Consider the following 23,023-nt stretch of genomic DNA (forward strand, 5'->3'; position numbering starts at 1 on the left):
AGGGGATTGTAACTCCCAGAGTGCCTTGCGCCACCTCAGAGGGACGCGGCCCAAAATGGCAGCAGGAGATGGTGAAGGAGCGGCGGTGGAGCCGGAGGTCGAGCTGGAGCAGGAGGTGGCAGTGGAAGAGCCGCGGAGTTTCAAGGACCTGGTGAGGCCGGCACGGATCCGGGCTGCAGGTGGTGCCTGGCCCGGCGGTGGTGCCGGTGCGCAGGGAGCAGACACGTGCGGCGCTGTCGCTGCGTTGTTCCGCTGGCGTGGCGCTGCGGCTGGGCATGGGGAGGCCTGGGGAGGTCAGGTCTCTGCTCCCGGGAGGCTGGCGTGGCTGGTCCGGTCTGTGTTCCTCAGTTAGTTGCCTGGGTTTCTTTCAGTTGTGGTGGCTTGCCCGGGCATTTTCTGTGCTCGTGGGATACCCTTGGAGGGCGTGTGTAGAAAATTCTTTCTGTAAACTAAGCAAAACTGGCAAGTTTCTTACTGCTTGCAGTCATCTCAAACAGTTTTGAACCAGTCTATGATGTTATTGGTGGAGGGGGTGATTGTTGTGAGCAGCCTGCCCTTTCATGTAGTTTGCATTGAGCCCCTGGTGGGGTTTGCCCCTGCTATAGGGAAGCTTGGTTCTGTTGTAGCATGTAAATAACTTAACTGTGTGGTTTAATTTAGGTCTCCTTGGTGATGTCTTCTTGCCTTTCCTCTTTTCACTAATGCTCAGGGGGTGACAGATGTCCTGTGTGAAGCTTGTGACCAGTTAGGATGGAAGATGCCAACAAAGATCCAAATTGAAGCTATTCCAGTGGCACTTCAAGGTGAGTAGTATGCTTCTCTGATCCCAAATCTGGGAATGCCTCAGTAGCAATGCGTTAATGAATTTTGCTGAGTGAGAAATAATTGGCAGGGATGAGAGTGTTCTCACTTCTTCATCACTCAAGATCTCTGCCTTGAAGTAGTGCTTGTGTTCATTCTTGGGTCCTCCCAGATGCAGTTTGGAATAGCAGTTTCTCCTGTAACACTGACTGCAATTGCAAACTTTCATATAGGTGCAGACATGGGTTCTTGAGTGTTCACTGCTGTTGCATAGCTCTGACACTTCATGTTAAATAGAATTATTGTCAATCATTTGAGCTGCTGATCTCCACTGACCATCTTCTTTCCAAAATACTTGAGGACATAGAGGAAACTTCTGATAGATTTAGGACTGTGCCTCTTCTGGTAGAGAACTACAGTGTGTGTGAAATTAAAGGTGCCTTGACTGATTACACAGCTTGTATAATCTGCTCTGCTCTGAGCTGTCAGTGCTTTGAAATGACATTTCTGGAGTAAGTAATAACCACACCATAGTGGCTTTCTGTAACCATCCTGGCATTACAGGGAAATAAATTACTGAATTTGGTAAACATTTCTGCTTCTAGAATATTTGGTTTTGTGTGTTGTTTTTGTTTGTTTGCCTTGTGGGGTTTTTTTTTTGTTTGTTTGTTTGTCTTGTTATTTTTTGTGTTTGTTGGGTTTTTGTTAGGGGTTTTTTTTATTTGGTTAAAGCAAAAATAAAACACTGTGAAGCAGGAACAGAACAGTGTAATGACAGACTGGGAATAAACCTTTCAATGTCAGCTCTGTCCTAGTACTTAACTGTTGTCAGACTCTTACACCACGTGTAAGATTCTCTTGAAAAAAAATAAAGGTGAGATTGCATTCCTGAGAGGTTGCTTCCAGTTTAAGGCCTATTGGCAGCATGTTCTTCTCAGCTGTAGGAGGTTAGAATGGATTCTACTGATGAATTCAATGCCTTTGTCTGCACTGTTTTTGGGCAAAGGACTTGCTGCTGTAATCCTTCCTGCTGCAGACCATGAAGCAATGGGACAGGATTGATTATGGCTTGTGAAATATGAGTTTGGTGGTGCTTTTTTCTTGTAGTTGGTATAACCCAAGACTCAAACACTGGAGTCTGTTTCCTTGTAAGCCTGTAAACAGGCAACAGTTGGTATAGAATACTTAGAAAGATAGAAGCAGTAGGCTGTAAATTGACAGGCAGATTTGAGAAATAATAAAGTAAAGGGTGTTTTAAATCTAAATTTTATATGAAAACCTCTATATTTGCAGCAGTTTAACTAGAGAATAGAAAGAATCAGGACTGTAATTATCATACAAATGAAGTCACTCTAAAAATGCTTTAGAGATGTTCTGAAATACTTTGATTTGGCCCTTTGCTTTTCTTTACCCTTTATGTGTCTTTTACACCCTCTTCACTCCATCCTTAGGGAATTCTCATGCTTTAAAGGCTACTTTCTCTGGTCTAGATTTGTAACAGTTTTTGCCCTCCTTGCTGATCCTTGTAGGCAGAGATGTCATTGGACTGGCAGAAACTGGCTCTGGAAAAACAGGAGCCTTTGCTTTGCCAATTCTTCAAGCACTACTGGAAACACCTCAGCGATTATTTGCTCTTGTCCTTACACCAACAAGGGAGCTGGCCTTCCAAATCTCTGAGCAGTTTGAAGCTCTTGGATCATCCATTGGTGTCCACAGTGGTAAGTAGCATTGTGATATTGGAGGAGTTTTCCTGAAGACTGAAGTTTGTCAGCTCTAGACTGCAAAGGAAAAAGTAGAAAGGATTTGTACAGAGGGTTGAACAAAAGGTGGAAAAGTTTGGGATGCTGGAAGACAGATATCTGGTGGGAAACAAAGACTGCATGGTCTTTCCTCATGGAGTAGTCTGCAGCTCTTCTGAATGTTATGCCCAAACAGTTAAAGGTGGAAGTAGAAGATAATCTTCCCAATGGTAAGTTTGTGTCCAGTGAAATTGCATAGAGCTTGCTCTATATGTGTTGTAGTTTAATATTTCTTTTAGACTGTGTGTAGTGGTGGCTTACATACTCTAAACAAACATAAAAGCTTTGTGGGTATTTTTAGAATTTCTCTATTTTTGCAGCTGAGTAAAGCTGCAAGGTAAAGATTTTGTCTATAGCTCTTCAACTGTGAAATTAAAATACTTGGGGCCAGTAAGGACTCTGGAGGCCTGCAAAGGTCAGGTGTGCTAAAATAAAGTGAGTTCTCATAAAGATAAGTAGCCTTTCATTTGTACAGAGTAATCATGGGTGGCAGGGAGGAGGAGGAAACTAGTGCCAGGTGCTACACCGTTTCACTGTATTCTGTTTGTCCTGCAGCGGTTATTGTGGGTGGAATTGACACCATGTCTCAATCTCTGGCTTTAGCCAAGAAACCACATGTTATAATTGGTAAGTTTATGTGCTGGGGCTACTAAGTATGAATATTATCAAACTGTAGTTGTCCAAATAAAGAGTACCAAAGGTTTTGTTCATTTGAAGAAGTGAGAGTGCATCTTTCATCTGGTTTTTTCCTGAGCTCTGGGTACTGCCTTGTTCATGTTTCTAAAGTATACATCACTAGCCATGCTACTACAAGTTCATTCCAAAGCATTCCTGCTAAACTGCCTTTGGCTTGTTTCTTCATTCTCCCGAAGTATTCAAAATGCTGGTCTCATCCTTCTTAGTATAGCTTGTCTACAGTCTCTTCTGGTTTGCATTTTCCTGAGGGGGAGAGAGGGAAGGAGGGTATACTTCAGAGAGTCTGACTTCATTAGTCTTACTTCAAAACATTCTGAAGATTTCCTGTGAAAGAGTCCTTCCCACAAAGCAGTCTGCCTTTACTTTTCTTGGGCAAAGAAGCCATTTGTCAGTAATGACTCTTTGGATCTCTTCATCTAAACTTGCTCTCATTATTTTGTTGGTAGCAACCCCTGGCCGTCTGGTTGATCATCTGGAGAACACGAAGGGCTTCAACTTACGAGCGCTGAAGTTCCTAGTGATGGATGAGGCTGACCGGATCCTTAACATGGATTTTGAGACAGAGGTGGGAATCTGCTAGAAGAGGAGCTTGGAACACTAGATGAGTCCCTTTGAAATCACTTCAGACAGTCACATAGTAAACACTGAGCTGTTCAGTAGAAATTAATAGCAAATTGTAACTAAGATCTAATAATTGCACAGAAGTCTGGGATGGGAGGAGAACTTAGCAGAGTTCTGCAGAACACTGGCAAGACAATAGGAGGCATTTTATTTCTGAAATCTGCTGGTTTTTCTATAACAGCTGACATTGATGCAGTTACTGTTGAACATGCCACCTGCACGTTCATGCAGGAGTATTGCGTGAGATTTCCACTGCTAATGGATTTCTGGAGTTCACACTGTCAACAAGCAATCAGTCTACACCTTTACTTTAGCAGAGGGGAAATTTGTTCCTGCTGTGAGTCTGAGTTGCACACAGGCATTACTCTTTATTTGGATGACCATTGTATTTGAGGAGGCTTATGTCTTGATTTCTGTTTTATTCAGCTTTTCTATTTCCTTTCTATTTTTACAGGTGGATAAGATATTAAAAGTGATTCCTCGAGACAGGAAGACGCTACTCTTTTCTGCTACCATGACAAAGAAGGTGAGAGCAGAGTTTTAATTCTCCTTCCATCAGGCTATAATGACTAGAGCATATGATACCAGTTTCTGACAAGATCTCTCGTTGATATTCCCAGGTTCAAAAACTCCAGCGTGCTGCTCTGAAGAATCCTGTTAAATGTGCTGTTTCTTCCAAATACCAGACAGTTGAAAAACTACAGCAGTACTACATTTTCATCCCTTCCAAATTCAAGGTAATGCCACTTCTGGCCTTGTCTTACTGTTCCCACATCTGCCCAATATCTTCTCTGATCCTCTCTGTCTTGTGCTTATTCTTTAATGTGGCATCTGTGATTATCTCTTTTCTTCCTTTCTTCCCCCACCCCACCCCATAAAATTCCTCTCTATTTCTTTACAGGACAGCTACCTGGTTTATATCTTGAATGAACTAGCTGGAAACTCTTTCATGATATTCTGTAGTACATGTAACAATACTCAGAGGACTGCTCTACTGCTCCGCAACCTGGGGTTCACTGCCATTCCTCTCCATGGGCAGATGAGTCAGGTAGGATCATACCCCACAGAATGGAGTAAACAGGAGACCTGTTACTTGGGAAATGGGCTGCACCAAACTGCAGCACAGCTACCTTGCAGAAGGCATATTTCACACCTAGTGGACTGGACTGATCCCGAAAAGTGTAACTAATGTGAATGCTGCCACTGATTCTGTAATAGTTCAAAAAGAAATCAGAGAAGTGAGTGTGAGGGTTTTTTGTTGGGTTTGTTTGTTTGTTTGTTGGGTTTTTTTGTGGTGTGTTTTTTTGTTTGGTTTTTTTTTTGGGGGGGGTAGTTTTCCTCAGCTGTTGTGTACCAGTGTTTCAACAAGAGCATATTAACCAGAATGAGCATTATTTTCTCATTCCCTTTTTGTCCTCATCTTTTGCAGAATAAGCGCTTGGGCTCGCTAAACAAATTCAAGGCAAAGGCACGTTCTATTCTACTGGCTACTGATGTTGCAAGCAGGGGTTTGGACATCCCACATGTAGATGTGGTGATAAACTTTGATATTCCCACGCACTCTAAGGTAAGCCAGATGAGAGCTTCTGGTCACCAGGAGGCATCTTGAAGCTAGATAAAGGAACAAAGATACCTTTTATCTGTTCTGCTGACTGGAAGTGTAGTTCACAGTTATGTAGATTAAAAGATGAAGTTCAACCCCTGCAATTGAGTTGGTATCTCACTTCGATTGGGTGGTCTCATCTAGATTGTAGAACTGATTCCAGAAGAGAAGAAGGGAAGTGAGGGATGTTCTATGTCATTGTATTTCTGCTTGGAGTATGTGCTTTGTTGTATTACATTAAAGGACTTCTAGACTTTGAAAACAGTTTTAACATATTACTAGTTTCAGGTAGTCACCTTCCTTCCTGTGATCCAGGTCTGGCTTCACATTTTTTAAACCATGTTTAAAAAAAACAAAGGTAAAAATTCTCCTATTATGTTTAGTGAGGATGTGCTCAAGAAAAATGTTTTTAATATGTTTCACCTTCATATCACAAAAGTACAGCAAACTGGAAAAAAAGTGAGTTATTAACTCTCTATGGAAAATACAATGTTATCTCTAGGGGTGTGACTTTGTTTCCTGGCCTGGGTTCCTATAAAAGCATACCTATTAACATGCAGTTCAGGAATTGCTATTGTTCCTTGTCATGATCAAAGATACAACACATTGTGAAAAGGAGAAAGTATGGGGTACTTTTGAAGATGCTGCTTTTGATGTTAGGATGACAGTTAAAATAAGGGGGGGGGGGGGAGGGGGTTTACAGTTGTAACTGTAAAAACTGTTGTAACTGTAAAATGTTTTGGTTTCAACTGGTTGTTACCATTTTTGTGCTCCCCACCCCATCTTGTCTTGTCTTCTCTAACCATGTTGCAGAACACATCCTTTCTTGTGATGCTTCCTTCCTCCGCAGATCCTGCGTGGAGAAGGGGAATATTTTAATTTCCATAATGCAGTATAAAACCTGGAAAACAGCCTAGAAACATAAAAACAGAAAACGCATAATGAATTGGATGCTTCCAGATTGCTCTCATTCATCATCCCTTCCTCTGTGCTTGCCAAATTTAAATCAACTTGCCAGAGAGTTTGTCTGGAAGACAGACTTATGTAGAGCACTAGATCCCAAAAGTGAAAATGCAGGCATTGGCTTACTTGAAATATTAGCTTTCCAAGGAAGTGATAGTTCATTAGCAAAGTCATATGTATCACAGCTTTTGTCCTGCATCCTTGAATGATTGAAAGTGGTTGGTCTCTTTAGAAAGAGAATTCTTCAAATGTTAAAACCAGTGATAGGCCTTCACAAGCTAGCATATTCTCATATACTAATGCTGCTCATGGTCCTGAGTATTTAATCCAAACTGTATTTTCTCACTATTTTCCTGTTATTTCTGAAGAATTACATGGGGTAATTTCCCATAGCTTCTGTTCTGTGTTCTTTGCATATATATTGTTGCTGATCAGGAAAATTGTTTTCAGGATTACATTCATCGTGTTGGGAGAACAGCTCGAGCTGGGAGATCTGGCAAATCTATCACCTTTGTTACACAGTAAGTGTTAAAATATGGCAGACTTCTCAGCTGTGTTTAGGAGCAGAAAACATCTGACCTCATCCTGGGTGAGGAGAAAATGCTGCCTTTCATTTTGAGGCACCAGTTGTATTTATTTAGCTGAAGAAGTGAGAATTCAAAGACCAGGGTAGGGAGGGAGAAAAGTCTGGTTAAGTTTTAGAAGCAGGTATGTAATGAGCAGAGATAACTGTTTATAATTTGATTGTGTACTATACATACATTTATATAATGTACAATGCAGCTTAAGTGGGGTTTTTTTGATAAATGGGGAAGTGTTTGTCTAAAATAAGTATTTGTCAAATATTTCTGAGCAGAGATGAGCTGAATAAATCCGTGAAGCCATCCTGAACTATAGCATCATTCAGATGCAGTTAAGAGTTGCTTGTGAGACCATAAGCACAAGAGAACAATTCCTGTTCGTAAGGGCTGGTGTCTGTGGATGGTGACAGTTGAAGTCTCTTGGGAGGGCTGATTCAAGTTAGTGTCTTGTCTTGTCTCAGGTATGATGTAGAACTGTTCCAGCGCATTGAACACCTGATTGGCAAGAAGCTGCCAGCATTCCCTATGCAAGAAGAAGAAGTTATGATGCTGACAGAGCGTGTGGCTGAGGCTCAGAGAATTGCTCGAATGGTGGGTGCTGGCTCTTTGTCCCTTTACTTACTGTTGTAGCCTGAATTTCTCCAGGTGCCAGAACTCTTGGTCAATCTCTTGATTACATTGCAGGAGCTGCGGGAGCAGGGAGAGAAGAAGCGATCTCGGAATGATAATGATGATGACACAGAAGAAGCTATTGGTGTCAGGAATAAGGTGGCAGGTGGGAAAAAGAAGAAAAGGAAAGCATTCTAGTTCAGTATTTGGACAGCCTTCTTGTATTTTTCTCTTTACGGCTGCATGAGCTTGGCAAAAGCAGTCTTCCAGGCCCTTTCCAGGAGATCTGTTTTCAGAACTACTTATAAAACAGGGCAGTCCACCTGGAAAACAACTTCTCTTCTGCTTCAGCAGTTACAGACTGAGCTTGGCCCATCGTGGTACCATGGAACCAGTCTTCCTTTCAGAAACACCAGACAATCGCTTCTGAACCTGAAAGTAGGACCAGCTGTAGTCTGGCCCTGCTTGTCCACAGAAAGGTGCAGTGTGAGTGCAGCTTTCCTGCTGCTGCAGCCTGTCTCCTACCCAAACTCATTGAGTGTATCTGGGTTCAGGAGAGGAAGAAATGAAACAAAGCAGCTGAGTTTCCCCAGCACAGCTGTGGTGATTTTGCCTTAGTGAGAGGACATGTGACTTGTAGAACTCCCAAATATATTTTGCTGAATTTTAAAGCTGCCTGGCTTGTCTCATCTTAATCTCTGACCTGGTTCTGATCAGTTTGAATGTCAGCTCTTGCCAGGAGTTTTCTTCTTAGGGCAATTTTAGCGATTCAGATGTGACATCGATACCTTCAGTGTGTCAGCTGGAGAGTAGCCCAGCACAGTGAGAGCTTGTTTCAGTAGGATTAGGCTATTCACTGCTTGGAATTGGATGCAGAACCTGTAATGATTGGCAAAATCAAGGCGTGGGTTTTCCTTGTGGCTGGTTCGTGTAGTACTTACAAATCAACACAAGGGGGTGCTATTAACGTAGAAAAGCAGCTCAGGAACTGCGTGATGAAATAAAACTGTCTTAAGCAGAATCGAGTGCCGTATAATTAGATCCGTGCAAGAATGGGATAAATTTACCTATCTTCATGTCAGATCTTAAGGCTGCTGCTAGTTTCCATTAGCAATAATAGTTTTCACAGTGGATATTTCTGCTCGTGGGCAGAGAAGGGTGAGAAACTCCTTCATGATCACTCAACATAAAAATTGAATGTCTGTTAGAACCACTCGTAAACTAGATTTTCTGCTCTCTGAAGAACAGTATGGAAAAGTTTCTGGTTTAGATACAAATGGAAAGCAGAAACTACTGCAGTAGTCAAGATGAGCACAAGTTATTTCATAGCATCAATCAGCATAAATCTAATATATGTGTGCTAGTCAGAATGTTCTTATACCTTTGCTTGGAGCAGCATGTTTTGCAAAACTACAAAAAAAATGGTCAAAACTATGGAGAATATTTTTTTTTAATTTAAAACAGCTCTTCATGAGAAACTATCTGGTATGAGAAGAGTGAGTGGTTTTACTTTGGGTTTTTTTGGTAGCAATTTACTCAAACCTACAAGTTTGATAGCTCTAAAGTAGTCTGAGATCAGTGGCAGATAAGTAAGGGTACAGATCCTGAGTATGTTGACTGTTAAGAACATTCTTATAATGCAGGAGGAGAGCATGCATCTTCGGTGGGCCCTAGCGTGGAGTTTTAGGGGTGGAGGCCCAGTAATGAGAATGTTAATTCTACAGGGCTCTTCAGTAAGGATCACCACAGGTGAAAGGAAACTGCCCTAGAATGTACCAGGTAAGTAGAATGAGTAAGCACATGGATGGATATGCAAATGCTCATTCCCTATGGAGCAGGGAAACACTCCTGACTGGTCTTCCATCCTTCATTTTACCCTTCACAATCAGGACAAGGTTGGACCTGCTATCAGCAAATGAAGATAAAATGCATCTGAGTCTCCTAGGTCTCTGGAAATCTTCTTGGTCTTATTCCCAGCTATACAATAGACTGGTGGGGTCTTTATCATCTCTCTCTATCCTTTCCTGGGTGGAAGGGTGTAACAGCAGAGGGCATCTGTCCTGGATGGGTATCAGAGATTCTTTAACTCTCCTCTGCAGTTGCAAGAATAGCAGAGAAGTGGAATTTCACCTTGTGAAAAGTTCTAGAGCCTCCTTGAGAGGAGTGACTCCTGGATAGCTGGCCACGTCCCTTGGTTTGGAATGACAAGCTGTAGAAACACTTGGCACTAGAAAAGCAGAGGTTTCACCACACCCACAGTCTTACTGGTGCCTCACCTGCCACAGGTATGTGCATTCAATTTCAACTAAAAATATCTCAACCGGTTGGAGTGGCAGGAAATAGCTTCTTACTGTGAATACACCATGAGTTCTAGGTTAGAGTGTTTGTATAACTGAAGTGGAATAGGGAGTGTCTAAAGATGTATTTGGTCAAAACAGAATTTGCAGCCAGGCTACAGCCAAATCTGTAATGAAACATGAGGGGAAAGGAATGGAGTGAGACCTGTCTCTCTCTCTCTGAATAAAAGACAGTTCAGAAAATACCAGCACTGGTATGTGCGTGGCTGCATACTTTTGTACAATGGATGTCTGTGTTTGTTCAGTCAGGAGGACTCCTGAGGAGCAGTTCTGAAGCACACCTCCACACAGCTCTGAGTCTTCACACAGCAGGGAGCTGAAGTGGAGAATTAACCTTAGTGTGATGTAGGGTAGGATTGGACTAATGCAACCTGTTATTTTTTGGGGTGAAACTGAAGTTTAGATGAAAGCTGTGTTCTCAGAAGATGTTCAGTAGGGGTGTTTGCAGCTTGTAACAATTCTGCATCTCCCAAGTCCATAATGAGAAGGTGATTGTTTATATACTCATAATACATGTATTAAATAGAGTTTTATAATTTTTAGTACTACTTAGGTGACTACCTCAGCAAAGAACGGGGATTTAGTGTCTTTCATTTGAATGTTCTGCAACTAGCAGGAGCAGGACAGTCCTTTGGAAGGGAGGAGTGAAATAGAAGATTGGTATCGGTGTGGAAAACTGACTTCAAGATAAGCAACAATAGCTGCAAAAGGTAGTGATCCCTGCAGCTACACAGTGGGCCAGAGCAGAAGCTGCACTGAATTGGCATGTCTGAAATGGATTTGCCTGTCTCAGTTTCCCAGTGCCCTGTACCTTCTGCCCAGGGACTGCAAGGAAAGACACTGGCAGGAAAGCACAGCTGGGAACCAAGGTGGGAAATTCAAGGCTTTTTACTGTGGTGACAGCCTGAGCTGAAGTCTGCTTAAAATAACCATGAGGAGCACAGCCTGTTCAAGGACCTGGCAGCCCCCCAAAAGTAGAGATGACCAAGAGGGAGAACTAAGTGTGATGACTTTAGCAACACCATTAGTTTGTGATGAGAACAGTCTCAGTTTAGGAGGGAACTCTGAGTAGGAAGTGATTCAGGAATCTTCAGGTTCTTAGTTTATAAAGCGGGACTGAAACATTCCCAGTTTGGCCAAATGCTGAAGAAGGAAAATATCCAAATTGCTTAAAATCCTTTGGAAGCACTTAAGAAGGAATGGATTTAATTGCATGACCTCTGAAAGACGCAGACACGTACCAAGCATTCTGACATTGTATAAATGTGAAGTTGTGGTTTGCCTGCAGCGGCATGTGGAAAACATCTGTAAACATTCAAGTGAGTAATTGGTTCTTGTAAATGTTGCAGAACAAATACTGTAAAAATCCAACTTCTGTGCTAGAGGTTGTCCATGTTGTCATTTTGAATTCTTACTGTTCTGTATGCACTTATCAGGAGACTTTCAGGAGGGAAAAGCTATGACTGTGTAAACACGGAATTGGGAGGGCGAGTTTCTGACAGAATCCAAAGTTTTGGGCTAACTCCTGAGATTAAAAAAAGAAAAGGAAAAAAATTAAACGGCACAGCTTTTTGTCGTCGTCGTCGCACTATGAAAGGCACTTCTGAACAGAAATATTTAAAAGGAAGAGCTAAGGATGTTTCGTTCCTCTGGCACCTAAGAAATGGGAATGGTCGCTTTTTCTCTGGCTCAGGGATGAATACAGCCAAGTACTGTATCTTTTCCTGAGGACCCTTTAAATACAGAAATTTATTATGAAGACAGTAGCACTTTCTCTCGGCTTCCAAAGCCCCAGGGGACACAGGTATCCCTAAACACGATAACCAGGTATATGTTGTGTTTTATGGTAGGATGTGCATTCAACTGTGTCAAGATTATGCCTGGTTGTACAGTAGGAGACAGTAGCACTGTGCAGTCTTCCACTGTTGATACTGTAGGTCCCAGGGGGTGGGGTGGATGACCTTGGAGCTTGTTGAGTGTTCTGTCAGGGGACTAGAAGCCTGAAGCTGTTTACTAGAGGTTAACAAGGGGTAATTTTTTGTGCCCAAAGGGAAGAGGACTATTTTTATGTTTGCCTTCTCTTGCTGGAGGTTCTTCATTGTTGCAGAGATGTGCATGTTGCTCTGTTGCCTACCCCTAAGATAAATTCTAGGGATAGGACTCTGTCAAAAGCTTCTGCATTGCCTTGGGCTTGGTGCTTACTAAAGGCTACTGGGAAAAGGGCAATGCAATGTGGGCTTTCTGTGCAGAAAAGGGGTAAATGTCTTCTATTCAAATCCTAGCAAAGGCAGAAAAGGAGCCCTGTTGACAGGCCTCTCAGAGACTACTGTTTCTTTCCATTTCTTCTCCTCCCCATTTCATATTGTCAAGGAAGGCAGTTTTTCTGGCATGTCTCCCATTTGGACAGATTTAAGTCTCCTTTAATCTTCTCAAGATTTTCACCCGTAAACATGTCTCTCTGTACAGAAAGGAAAATAGCAAAACTTGCTCTGCAAGTCACCTGTGTAAGGTGGAGGGAGGGTTGCATGATAAGGTTGAATTGCTTTTGTTATGCTGACTTTCCAGGAGAAAGTAATTCCTTTGTGTGGTTTTTGTTGCCCATCTGCTCCATTCCAGGAGCAGGGCTAAACCATGAAATTCCTTTGCTGTGAGGTGGAAAAATAAGTCTTTTGCATAGTGAGAGTTGGAGTCACAAAAGTACATACTTTCCTGCAGCAGCAACATGCTAGGGCACAAGATCTGTGGAGCAAGCCTGGGAGGAAATGCGTGGAGGCTTACTCAATTTTACTTAAAGCAATGGAAATTAAGGTACCCCAGTCAAGCATGTAATTGGGTATACCTCATCTTCTACTGTCTTTATTATATAGCTTACTAGAAGGGAATTTATAACAGAACATAACCAGTCTGATCTGTCCTTGCCAGCTTCTGTGCTTGATGTATCGTAAGCGGAGAAGTAATACTTTTTCTCCCTCAATCTGTTTTCAGAATGAGAAATTTGCCACTAGCGAGTGATTTCCTATTACTGCTGCTCATGTGCATGCTTACAGGTGTGTTAAATCTTTACCCTTGGTGCATGCCAGAGGCTCTGGTTGGTTGTTAAAGATTGGTTTTCTCCAAACACTATCAACAGTATGAAGCAGACAGTCTAACAGTCTCCTTTGACAGAGCCTAAGAAGAATAAAGTTTCCATTCCTTACTGTTTCAGGTCTCGAGATGACTCTTGGAGATTCTGCAGAGTTATTTACTATTTCCCATTGGATACACTCAAGTCATATATGTGTATCTTAGTTTAGGCTCTTTCCAGCCAATTGGTGAGAATTGCTTTATTGTTAACTAGAAATCTTGGAATCAACTTTCCAATTTTCAAGAGCAGTTTAGATAAAAATGCAAATGAAGTATTGGCTATGCTTGCTAAAATGGATAGCAGAGTGAGGAATGGTTATCAAAGATCTATGGAATGAATGTCAGAAATAAATTTGCTAGTCTGTTTCCAAATTTAGAGATAGCTTCACTTCTGCCTATGTTCAGCTGGCTGGCTGCAGCCAGGCTTGCTCATCTCATCTGAGTTTGTTAAAGAACCCTTCCTTGCAAAACGTGCTAGTGTTTTGTGATCCTTTGTTTCTTCCAAGGCTCCCACTGACTGAGATACATCTTCTTTACTCCAACTGTACTGCCTCTGTGTAGTTCAGAAGGTTATCTTTTGCAGATCCATCCTCTGAATGCCAGACTATGTCCAGTCTTTGAAAATGCCAGTGCTGCTTTCCCAGGTCAGATGCTGCCACCTGGTCTGGGAGATGAAGGGCTCTTTGTGATTAATGAGGAATCTCCCTTTCTGTCAGGGTTTTGTTAAGCTGATGGAAGGGGAATTCCTGGAATTGCTGTCACTAGTCCTCTTTGTCTTGTATTTTCATGGGCTGTTTGTGAACAGTGTTCCCTTGAAAATCCCATAGCAGACAGCTGTGGCTCTCTAATTCGGTAGAAGCAGCAGATGTACAAAAAGATGTGGCTAGCGGAGGGCCCTGCTAGCCTTCTGTGGTTGATAAACCTGTTGTGCAATGGAAGGGCAGCTTGCTGGAGGGCATAATATCAATAAAATCTTTGGTAAGTGTCTTTGTATCTTACACATGCAGCAAATAAGCCTTTAAAGCAAAATTAAAAGAAAAAAAAGAAAACCAACCATACAAAAACCCCATTGGGAAGCTAATTACTTTGTCCCTCCCTGGAAAGGAAGGCAGAGCGCCTGAAGTGGCAGTATTTGCTTGTCCTGTGCTAAGCACACATGGATAAAAACTTTTGAGAGCTGTCCTCCTTTACCATGTTCTTTAGCCTCTTCTACTTAGTCCAGGGCAGCTGTCTGGTGGAAGTGTTCAGCTTTGTTAGCTAGGCTAGCCCTTTGCTTCTCTGATCACCTCAGATATACAGGACCGTGTATTACCAGTTTACATGGGTAGCACAGTAAATGTGCAGGGGTAGATGCTTTTCTGCCTCAAGGACCTCATGGGTTAATACCCCAAAGTATGCTGAAGTCTGTCAAAAAGGACTGTGCAGTAGTTATTGACAGTGAATATACAGTTATGAAGAGAAGGACTGACTGGGGGCAAGTCTGTAGTTGGATGGTGAGTTGCATGGAGCTGTTATCTCTCTTGGTGGGAAAGACCTTTGACAAGTAGATAGCTGAAGCCAGCAATGGCTGGGTGACCTTACTTTGAAATGGCTTCAGTGATCTGGACACTTACCTTCTTGGCCTTTGCAGTGGCAGGACAAATACATATATTCCTGTCTGCTTTGCTAAAGCAGGCTAAGTCTGTACCAGGAGCTATGCTGAGCCTTAAAATGAATCCTGGATAGAAGGAAACAGTTTTGAACTTGTGTACTGTCCCAGGTCTGGCTTCAGCTGGAAGGATTTTCTGTGACTGAAGTGAGCAACAGGTTGAGCCCCACAGCAGAAGCCAGGACTGCCTGACATAGAAGGCTGTACTGGTACACCAGAACAGGTTAGCCTGCTTGCTCAGCAGAATCTCACTGCCCAGATAGGCAGCTTGCATTTTCCTGCTCCCCTTCACTGTCTGTGGGATTGCATCGTTATGCAGTCCACTCCCATCATTTGATCAGATAAAGCTGACCAAGGGATTCCACTAACCTTTGAAAGCATTCAGTGATGGAGATATTGGGGTGGTAGAGCCCACAGGGGCATACAGCTGGGAAGCTACCTCTCCTATGGCTGAGGGAGAAGGAATCTTCCCTGCATGGACTGGAGTAGGGGAGCCCCTCCACCCACAGGTTGCTAGTTGTAGCCCCACTCCCTGCCTTCAGGCCTTTCCTTATGGACTGACTTATTCCTTTGAAAGCATCAGCCAAGGCCTCCCTTCACATAGTAACTAGCAACCTGTGCTTGGCTCCTGCAAGTAGCTCAGGCCTGCCAACTTCTGATAAACTATGTGAGGGAGATTTCCTTGTGCTCAGCATGCAATAGAATGTGTTGCATTGTTAATATTCTATTATATTAACTTGTGCTATTAAAGGGTGCTTTCTGGAGGGACCTTCCATCTTTCCCGCCCCCGCCCCTTTTAGCCATTTCTACATGTCTGAATTCCAGCCTTCACCAAGGGCTCATTCATGTATCCTGCTTTCTAAGCACCCTCTGCACTCTGCCCTGCTCATTTCTCCCCACCCTTGCCCCACCAAACAGCCTGCCATCAGGTCCCTAAACTGCCCCATGGCTGCTTCTTTGCTTTGCTGTTTGTGTTGCACTGCAGTATGGTCCTTCAGGCTCTTCTCCCAGCCTATGGGCTGGTGCCTGCTCAAGCCATTTGCTTCCAGTTCTGCCTTCCTTGTGTTTTGCAGGGTTCAGGGGAGATGGGAGCTGCCTCAGCAGTTCCTGCATGGCTGTCCCCATCCTGATGGTGTTCTAGAAAACACCTCTGTGCTTTGAAGTCTCTTGCTGGAAGAAGCTACTACAGTCCCTGTGCAGGTGGAGGTCCTTCCATTGCACACCTCAGCCATCCAGGGACTGACAAGGATCTGGGTTCACAAATGCTGTAGAAGACACAAAGCAATGAGGTGAATGATAGAAAGCAATGAGGTGAATGATAGAAAGCAATGGAGATCCTGCTGGGCTCTCTGGACAGGCCTCTTGTTGCTTAATGATGTAGGGCTGCTTGTTAGGAAAATACTGTTCGCTTATACTCGGCAACTTCTTTCAACTCACTAATTGTAGTAGTCTTAAACGATTTTAATGAGTGAAGGATGGTTAGATTTAGAGTGAATCTATCCAAATTTTGTGTTGTCCCAGAAAGTTAGGATACATTCTAACTAGTAACAGCCTCAACAGTGTCATTTTTCTGCTTGATGACGATAAATGAGCAGTTAGGAAATTCACAGTTCAATTAGTCTGCAGAGGTTTTTAACCACGGTGGACATCTAGATTGACCACTCCGGAGATAGGGGATTATCAGCTGTTATGTAAACTCAGATATGTCTTTTAATTGGAACAGGACTGTGACAGATGCTGTGTTTGCTAAAGAAACCAGACTGTCATGTAATACATCCAGAATCTGTTTTGTTTGGCAGAATCATGCACATGAATTGCCACTTTCCTTTGCCTTTACCACTAGTAAAACCATGCTGCTGATCAGACATGTGGATCATTAAAGGCTGGACTTAGTTCTTATTTGGGTTGTCAGGTAAGAACTGAAGTTGGTTTAGTTCTGTTTGTTCCTGTTCAACACAGCTTCAGATTTGCGGTGTGAGTTCAGTATAACATAAAATCTCATGGTAACTTCACTCCTATGTACATCATGGTGTTGTAACCTGATAAAGCCCTTGCAGTCAGCAATAACATTGTTCAAATCCATAACATACGTGGGATCCCTTCATTCATGTACCACATAGGGCTTGGGGTATTTTTAAGTACATATCTTAGATTATCCTACCCATGACAGGATGTGTAGGGTGCCAAGCAGGAGGTCATAGACAAGATTTCATAGAATCACAGAATGGTTTGGGTTGGAAGGGACCTTAAAGCTCATCCAGTTCCGATCCCCTGCTGTGGGCAGGGACACCTTCCACTAGACCAGGTAGCTCAAAGCCCTGCCCAACCTGGCCTTGAGCACTTCCTTTTGCCTTTTAAAATGTAAACACAAAGGCAGTGAATTTTCTGTGTGATTAAATGAACATCCCTGCAGATCCCAGAGATGGAATATAGCATGCTAGTTGAATGTAGGAGCACTGTCTGGTGCCCAACAGCTGCTGCTAGGTTTTACCCTGAGGTGAAGTCCTGTCTGCAGCCAGTGATTTCTGGAAAAATCACTTTACAGCCTTTTCAGGAGAGCTGCTCATGTGCCAGTTAGTATTTTGTTACTGCAAATGCATGTCTGTTATGGGAGTTTGTTAATAGTGAACAAGAAAGGGATTATCGGGCAATACAACAGCCGAGGAAGAGAACCTGTTTCACAGGGGCAGAAGCTTCCCTTTGCCGTATCATGCACATACCAAGAGCTATCCCTAATCTCTTGACACTTTCCTGGATTGCTCATACCATTAGCTGAAGCTGTGTTTGCATTTCTGAAGAGGTTAACTGGCAACTAAGCCCTCACTAAACCCTTCCCTTGAGTATGGCTGTCACAAAGGGGTGTCACTTTTGTTTACTAAGCAAAACAGCCAGGGCTGCTGTGTCTGGAGAGCAGCAGGGAGCACGGGGACTCCCATGGGAAAGCTTGCTCATCCTTCCCATCCAGTGGCCAGCTGAGAGGAAAGGAGCACAGCAGGGCCAGAAGGGGGTTTCTTGGGTTGAGGTTACTGGTCCAAATTGAAGCACATGCTCTTTTTCTCTCCATACTGCAAGCCAGAAGCTTTATAAACTTTCTCCCTTCCAGCCAAGTCCTTGCCATTTGGCTACTAATAATGGCAGCACACTGACATTCTTTCCTCTAGCTTAGGGAAGCTCCTGGGTTGCAAGAACACTGGAAGAAAAATAATCAAACCCAGAGACATAGCAATCAGCTGTATTTTCTGGCTAGTCCAGATCTTGCCTGGGCACAGCATCTAGGCTGGAAGTTCCAGGACTATGGCATCTCCTTCATACTCAACAGTGTAATGCTCTTCTCTAACCCAGCACTGCTGCTTGTTTAGATCTGTGCAAGTGCGGCAAGTTTACAATATCTTTAGTGACCATATAGTGAGGTGGCAGATGTCCGCACAAGTTTATTTGAAATCAGAAAAGGAGTTAAATGCAACCATGAGGTGAGACAGAGAAACTGTCTCAGCAGCAAACCAAGATTCAGCTGATCTGAATCATCAATCAAAATTTGTTTGAACTCTTATTGGACTGATGGGGTTTTGGCTAAAGGAGTGGGGAAGGGTGTGTGTGTGTGTGTGTTCATCTGTGTATGTGCAACCATGTGCGTAAGGCTGCATATTTGGAGAGTTGTATTTTAAGTCAGAGGACTTAAAACAGTAAAAGTAGGAATTTTATGCATAGACTGTATTTTCCAATCAACTCTTCCTTTGAGATCTCCACTTTTTATTGTGATTGAATTAAACAGAGAATGGTGAAATGGATTACATTAGGGCCTCAGCTTCAGTTCTCAAGTACTTAATCTCTCTGGCTAGGTTTCAAATCTATGGCCTCAAGTGCTCCATTTTAACATGGTGCAGCCACTGAGCTAGACAGCATTTAAAGAGTGCAGATCTTTCAGACCTGGCTTTGCAAAGCAAACACAGGGGTCCTATTGCAGTGCAGGATGTGCTAAGTATCCTGCAATGAATTTTCTATAGAAAACAATTTCCAGTGGTGCTCTGGGCTTGTGAATGCCCCCTCTTTCTCATCTTGCCTGGCTGCCACTTCCAGCAGCACCCTTGCAAGCTCCAACTCTTGCCTTTCACTGGGCTCTAATAGACACTAAAACAACAGAGGCAGAAGCATGTCAGGCAGTGTAGGGCTGGGTGCGGCCGGGATGGGTGCCTGCGTGCGTGCTTGCGCACAGGTATGCGTGTCTGTCTGTGGTTATGTGCCCACCAAGATTATGTAGGAACTGCAAAGGGAGGCATCATTTCAGAAAAGCAAGCAGCTGGAACAGGAGTGCTGTCAGCCCTCCTAAGCACACCCCTTTAAATTTCTGCCTTAGTTAACCAGACAGAATAGAGCACTGTTTCCCCCTCATTTTATCAAACTACAGCTACTTGAATGTGTTTCATTACGTCATAGATATTTATGCTGCTGAGCTATCAGATGCAGCAGGCGTGCAGAGAATGAATATTGCTATGTTCCTTGGGGAGCTTTACAACATCGGCAATACTAGGAAGTCGGAGAGATCGTAACGAATCAGATGTAATTAGTAGATGGGATAGGAGAAAACTCAGAAGACCTTCATATTGATGCAACAACTAAACACTCCTGGCAAATACTGCATTAGGTGAATAATTCAAGAAAGGATTTCGGTGTGAGGAGTGAAGAGCTGAACTGCAGTCCTGGGCCTCTAGTGAGGCAGTATCTGGGGATACTGATGTGCCTGTGTTGTCCTCAAAATTAGAAGAACCTACTCACTGTAATGTACAACCTTAATGATGGAAGAAACAGTGGAAGGGGGCCTGCATGTATTGTCTTGTGCCAAGTGAAAGGAAGGTGCCCAGCAATGTGCTGGCCTTTTAAACGGAGGATACCAAGCTCTGTTGCCCAGCCAGCTCCATAACCTCTAGCCATCATGAGAGTCCTAGGCTGCCACCTGCACTCCTTTTGCAATGGTGGAACCCCCTGCTGTCTGTGCATGCCTGAGGTGCGCTAGGCCTTCAGGCTCCCAGGGCATGCCATCTCCCTGTGCCAGAAATTAAGTGGCTCCAGGCTTCTGCTGTCTGCAGAGCAATTCCCCTGGTTCCTGGGTTTCCAAAAGGAGGGGAGTCTTCAGGATTTGAGTGAAAATGTATTTTGTGCATGCTGGAAGCATGAAAACATGCACACTGAGCTGAGGAAGGAATGGAGCATGGGCTGAGCTAGGGCTCCATTTGTGGTTACTCCAGGTGGGGTCTCCAGGTTGAGACCCCACCCTCAGTACAGGAAAGAAATGGACCTGTTGGAAAGGGTCCAGAGAAGGACTGCAAAAAATTATCAGGGGGCTGGAACACCTCTGCTATGAGGAAAGGCCAAGAGAATTGGGGCTGTTCAACCTGGAGAAGAGAAGGCTTAAAGGAGACCTTACTTGTGGCCTTTCAGTTCTTATAAGGGGCCCATAAGAAAGATGGGGAGAGTATTTTTAGTAGGGCCTGTTGCAATAGAACAAGGGGTAATGGTTTTAAACTAAAAGAAGGGAAATTCAGGCTGAATGTGAGTAAACAATTATTTCCAATGAGGGTGGTAAAACACTTGCAGAAATCTCTGGGCACAGGTTGTCCAGAGAAGTGGTGGATGCCCCATCCCTGGAAACATACAAGGTCAGGCTGGATATGGTTCTGGGCAACCTGATCTAGTTGAAGATGTCCCTGCTCATTACAAGGAGGTTGGACTACATGACCTTTAAAGGTCTCTTCCAACCCATGCTATTCTATGAATCTATGAGTGCTCGAGCTGCCCTGAAAGGCATTTTTATGGTCATATATAATCACGGTCAAGCAACAAACTTTATCTAGGGTGAACTAGGAAGGAGAATTGAGGTGTTGGCTTTATGAACTATTTATATGTATAATCTGGCAAGTATTACTCACTGGTGTTCCTGCCAGGTCAGCACTGGTATGGCTCTTACAGCAGTCTCCACCTTAAGCCCAGAGGAGCACAGACCATTTTCCTTCAAATTACAGGGACCCATACACTGTAACACCCCATGGCTGCTGGGAAGTGGCTATGTCTGTGGAGCAGACTGCTGCTAGAAGCCACCACTTCCAATTTTGATGAGCTTTGCCATCAAGTACTTGACAGCCCAGAAAACGTAACTGTACAGAAGAGAAACTTCTCCTTGGGCTGCAGGAAGGTATTCCTGTCAGGGCTAGTACTAAAGCCTTGTGTGTTATCATATTCCTTGGTTACATTTACCTGAAGCCTGACTGGGATTCCCAGGGACCTATGTGGCTCCTCAGCAGTTCTCCATCTCCAAGAGGAGACACTGGGATTTGTAGCATCCAGAAATCAAGAACTGTCTGCCCTGGGGACGTGCTTTAAACAGCAAGAAAATATTCAGGAGCAGTAGGCTGTGAATTCAATTACCGGACCTTGCCTTACAATTGTTCCTTATATTTTTCTCCCCTGCCACCCATTTTCTTCAAGAAAAATCACAGCATTGATTAATGCTTAGTCTTAGTTGGATAACAAGCACCGACCAAAACTGCTGCTGATTCCAGACCATGGTTCTTGAGTCAATAGCAGATTTGTGCACAGCCATATTGCTCAATAGGATGTGTCTGATTAAGATTAAACATGTAAATACGATTGTATTTTTTATAATTTAGCCAGGATGGACAATAGTGAGTTTTTGCCAGCTCCTATGTTGGCTGTGTTGGGACACAGGTCTGTACCAGTAAGAAGCTTGCTGATAACAAATAAAACAAAATCTATGAATGGGTTTTTTTTTTCTGTTGAAGTATGAAAGGGAGGATTGGTTTATGCTGAAGCTCAGGTTTGCTTTGTGTTGCTGTGGTGGTTTTTGATCCAGGAGCAGTAAAGCACAATTTTCCCTATCACTGAGCAGGGAGTTTTTGTGTGCAACCTGATTCGCAGGAATGCTTCTTGCATGGAAGCAGTCCTCTGCAACGTCTCTTATCCAAGGCAATGCTGGCAGGAGAAATTATCCTAAGGCTCCAGGTAAGGGTGGCTGTGTGAGAACATCTGTTGACAACAGCCACGGATGTGAGAGAAGGCCTAATCCTCTCTCAGTGAACATCTCAGCCAGTCACCTCAACCCCCGCAGCGTGGAGTGGCAGAGGGAAAAGTACTCCAGGCATAGTAGGCAAGGAATACCGAAGGGAGCATTAGGGGCCAGGCAAGGGTACCAAAATGAGGACTGGCCCACAAGGAAAATAAAGGCTGACTCCTTCTGGAGTGTTGTGCTGAGTCTCTGTCAGGCTTCACCAGCTCAAGATGCAGCCAGACATCCTCTCTCTCTTAAACCATTTCCCTAGCCTTGGGATTAGCCTTTTTTGGGAGAGAGAAAGCAGGTTTTCATGGATCAACTTTGGCATGTCTTCCTTTCTGGGGGTATCAGGCAGCATCCCTACCATTGGTATGTTTTCACATCCCTTGTTTCCTGAGAGTTACACACTTCTCCCCAAATATCTTGTCTACACGCAATACCCGCTCATTCATATCGGTACAACTTGCCAATTTGGAAAAACATCAGCACAAAAGCAGGTAAGTTTAAAGCCATAAAGGAGGGCTGGTACCTTCTTAGCTGCTCAGGGTACCTCCAGGACACTATGCCAGTTGTCCTGAGTGAAATATTCATCAGCGTACTGATGAAAGTCCTAAAGGAGGTGACAAGTGTAATTATTTCTTTTTTAACTTGCTCACAGCCTTCAAGAGCACCATTTTTGTTGTATGAAAAGGCTCTTCCTAGCCAAAGTGATCACAGCCACAGGTGCTTGGAGCTACTCTCCACTTATTTCTGCTCATTCTTGCTCTGGCTTCCACACTTAACGGAGTATGAAAGACAGTGTGACATCTGCCCTACAGGGATAGGGGGAGTCTTAGGCACGAACTCAGACTATTTCAGCAGGTCCTCTGGGAGCTACCCGCTACCCTTGGGTTTCCAAGTACTAGGGTGGCCTTACCTGGGGTTGCATACAGAAGTGGTCCTGTTTGCAGCACCACAGAGCATTATCATCCTGGTGAAGGATCAGGCAGTCCGTTTCCATTGCATTTCCTGAAGCAGGGTCTTCTCACCAATTGGGAATGCTCTGGCAGATAATTTACAGGTTTGAAAGTGTCTGTAAGACATACTCAGTAGCACCAATTTCAATATTACAAGAAGTCTCCTTGCCATTTCCTTGTGCAAATCTCTCCCTGTCACAGCA

The 23,023-nt window shown here is 43.6% G+C and overlaps 2 protein-coding genes across 3 annotated transcripts in view; both read left to right on the plus strand.

Moving 5' to 3' along the window:
* Positions 1–11,590, plus strand: DDX47 (DEAD-box helicase 47). Of its 2 annotated transcripts, XM_065676142.1 has the most exons (13): positions 1–151; positions 710–803; positions 2,331–2,519; positions 3,156–3,227; positions 3,743–3,861; positions 4,372–4,443; positions 4,538–4,654; positions 4,819–4,965; positions 5,347–5,484; positions 6,934–7,004; positions 7,526–7,655; positions 7,749–7,839; positions 9,398–11,590. In XM_065676142.1, the coding sequence occupies exons 1-13, from the start codon at positions 56–58 to the stop codon at positions 9,424–9,426; spliced, it is 1,365 nt and encodes a 454-aa protein (XP_065532214.1). In that variant the 5' UTR covers positions 1–55; the 3' UTR covers positions 9,427–11,590. The 2 variants fall into 2 exon arrangements, with proteins under 2 accessions (XP_065532214.1, XP_065532223.1); XM_065676151.1 differs by lacking the exon at positions 9,398–11,590 and having other exon boundaries at positions 15–151; positions 7,749–8,344.
* Positions 7,750–23,023, plus strand: part of LOC136012992 (retinoic acid-induced protein 3-like) — a 26,079-nt gene continuing 10,805 nt past the window's right edge. Inside the window, exon 1 of the mRNA XM_065676173.1 lies at positions 7,750–7,839. The gene's annotated coding sequence lies outside the window, so the exon portion shown is untranslated. The remainder of the gene's footprint in view (positions 7,840–23,023) is intronic.

This window comes from Lathamus discolor, chromosome 1 (assembly GCF_037157495.1).
Source record: "Lathamus discolor isolate bLatDis1 chromosome 1, bLatDis1.hap1, whole genome shotgun sequence".
In the NCBI taxonomy this organism is placed as follows: domain Eukaryota; kingdom Metazoa; phylum Chordata; class Aves; order Psittaciformes; family Psittacidae; genus Lathamus; species Lathamus discolor.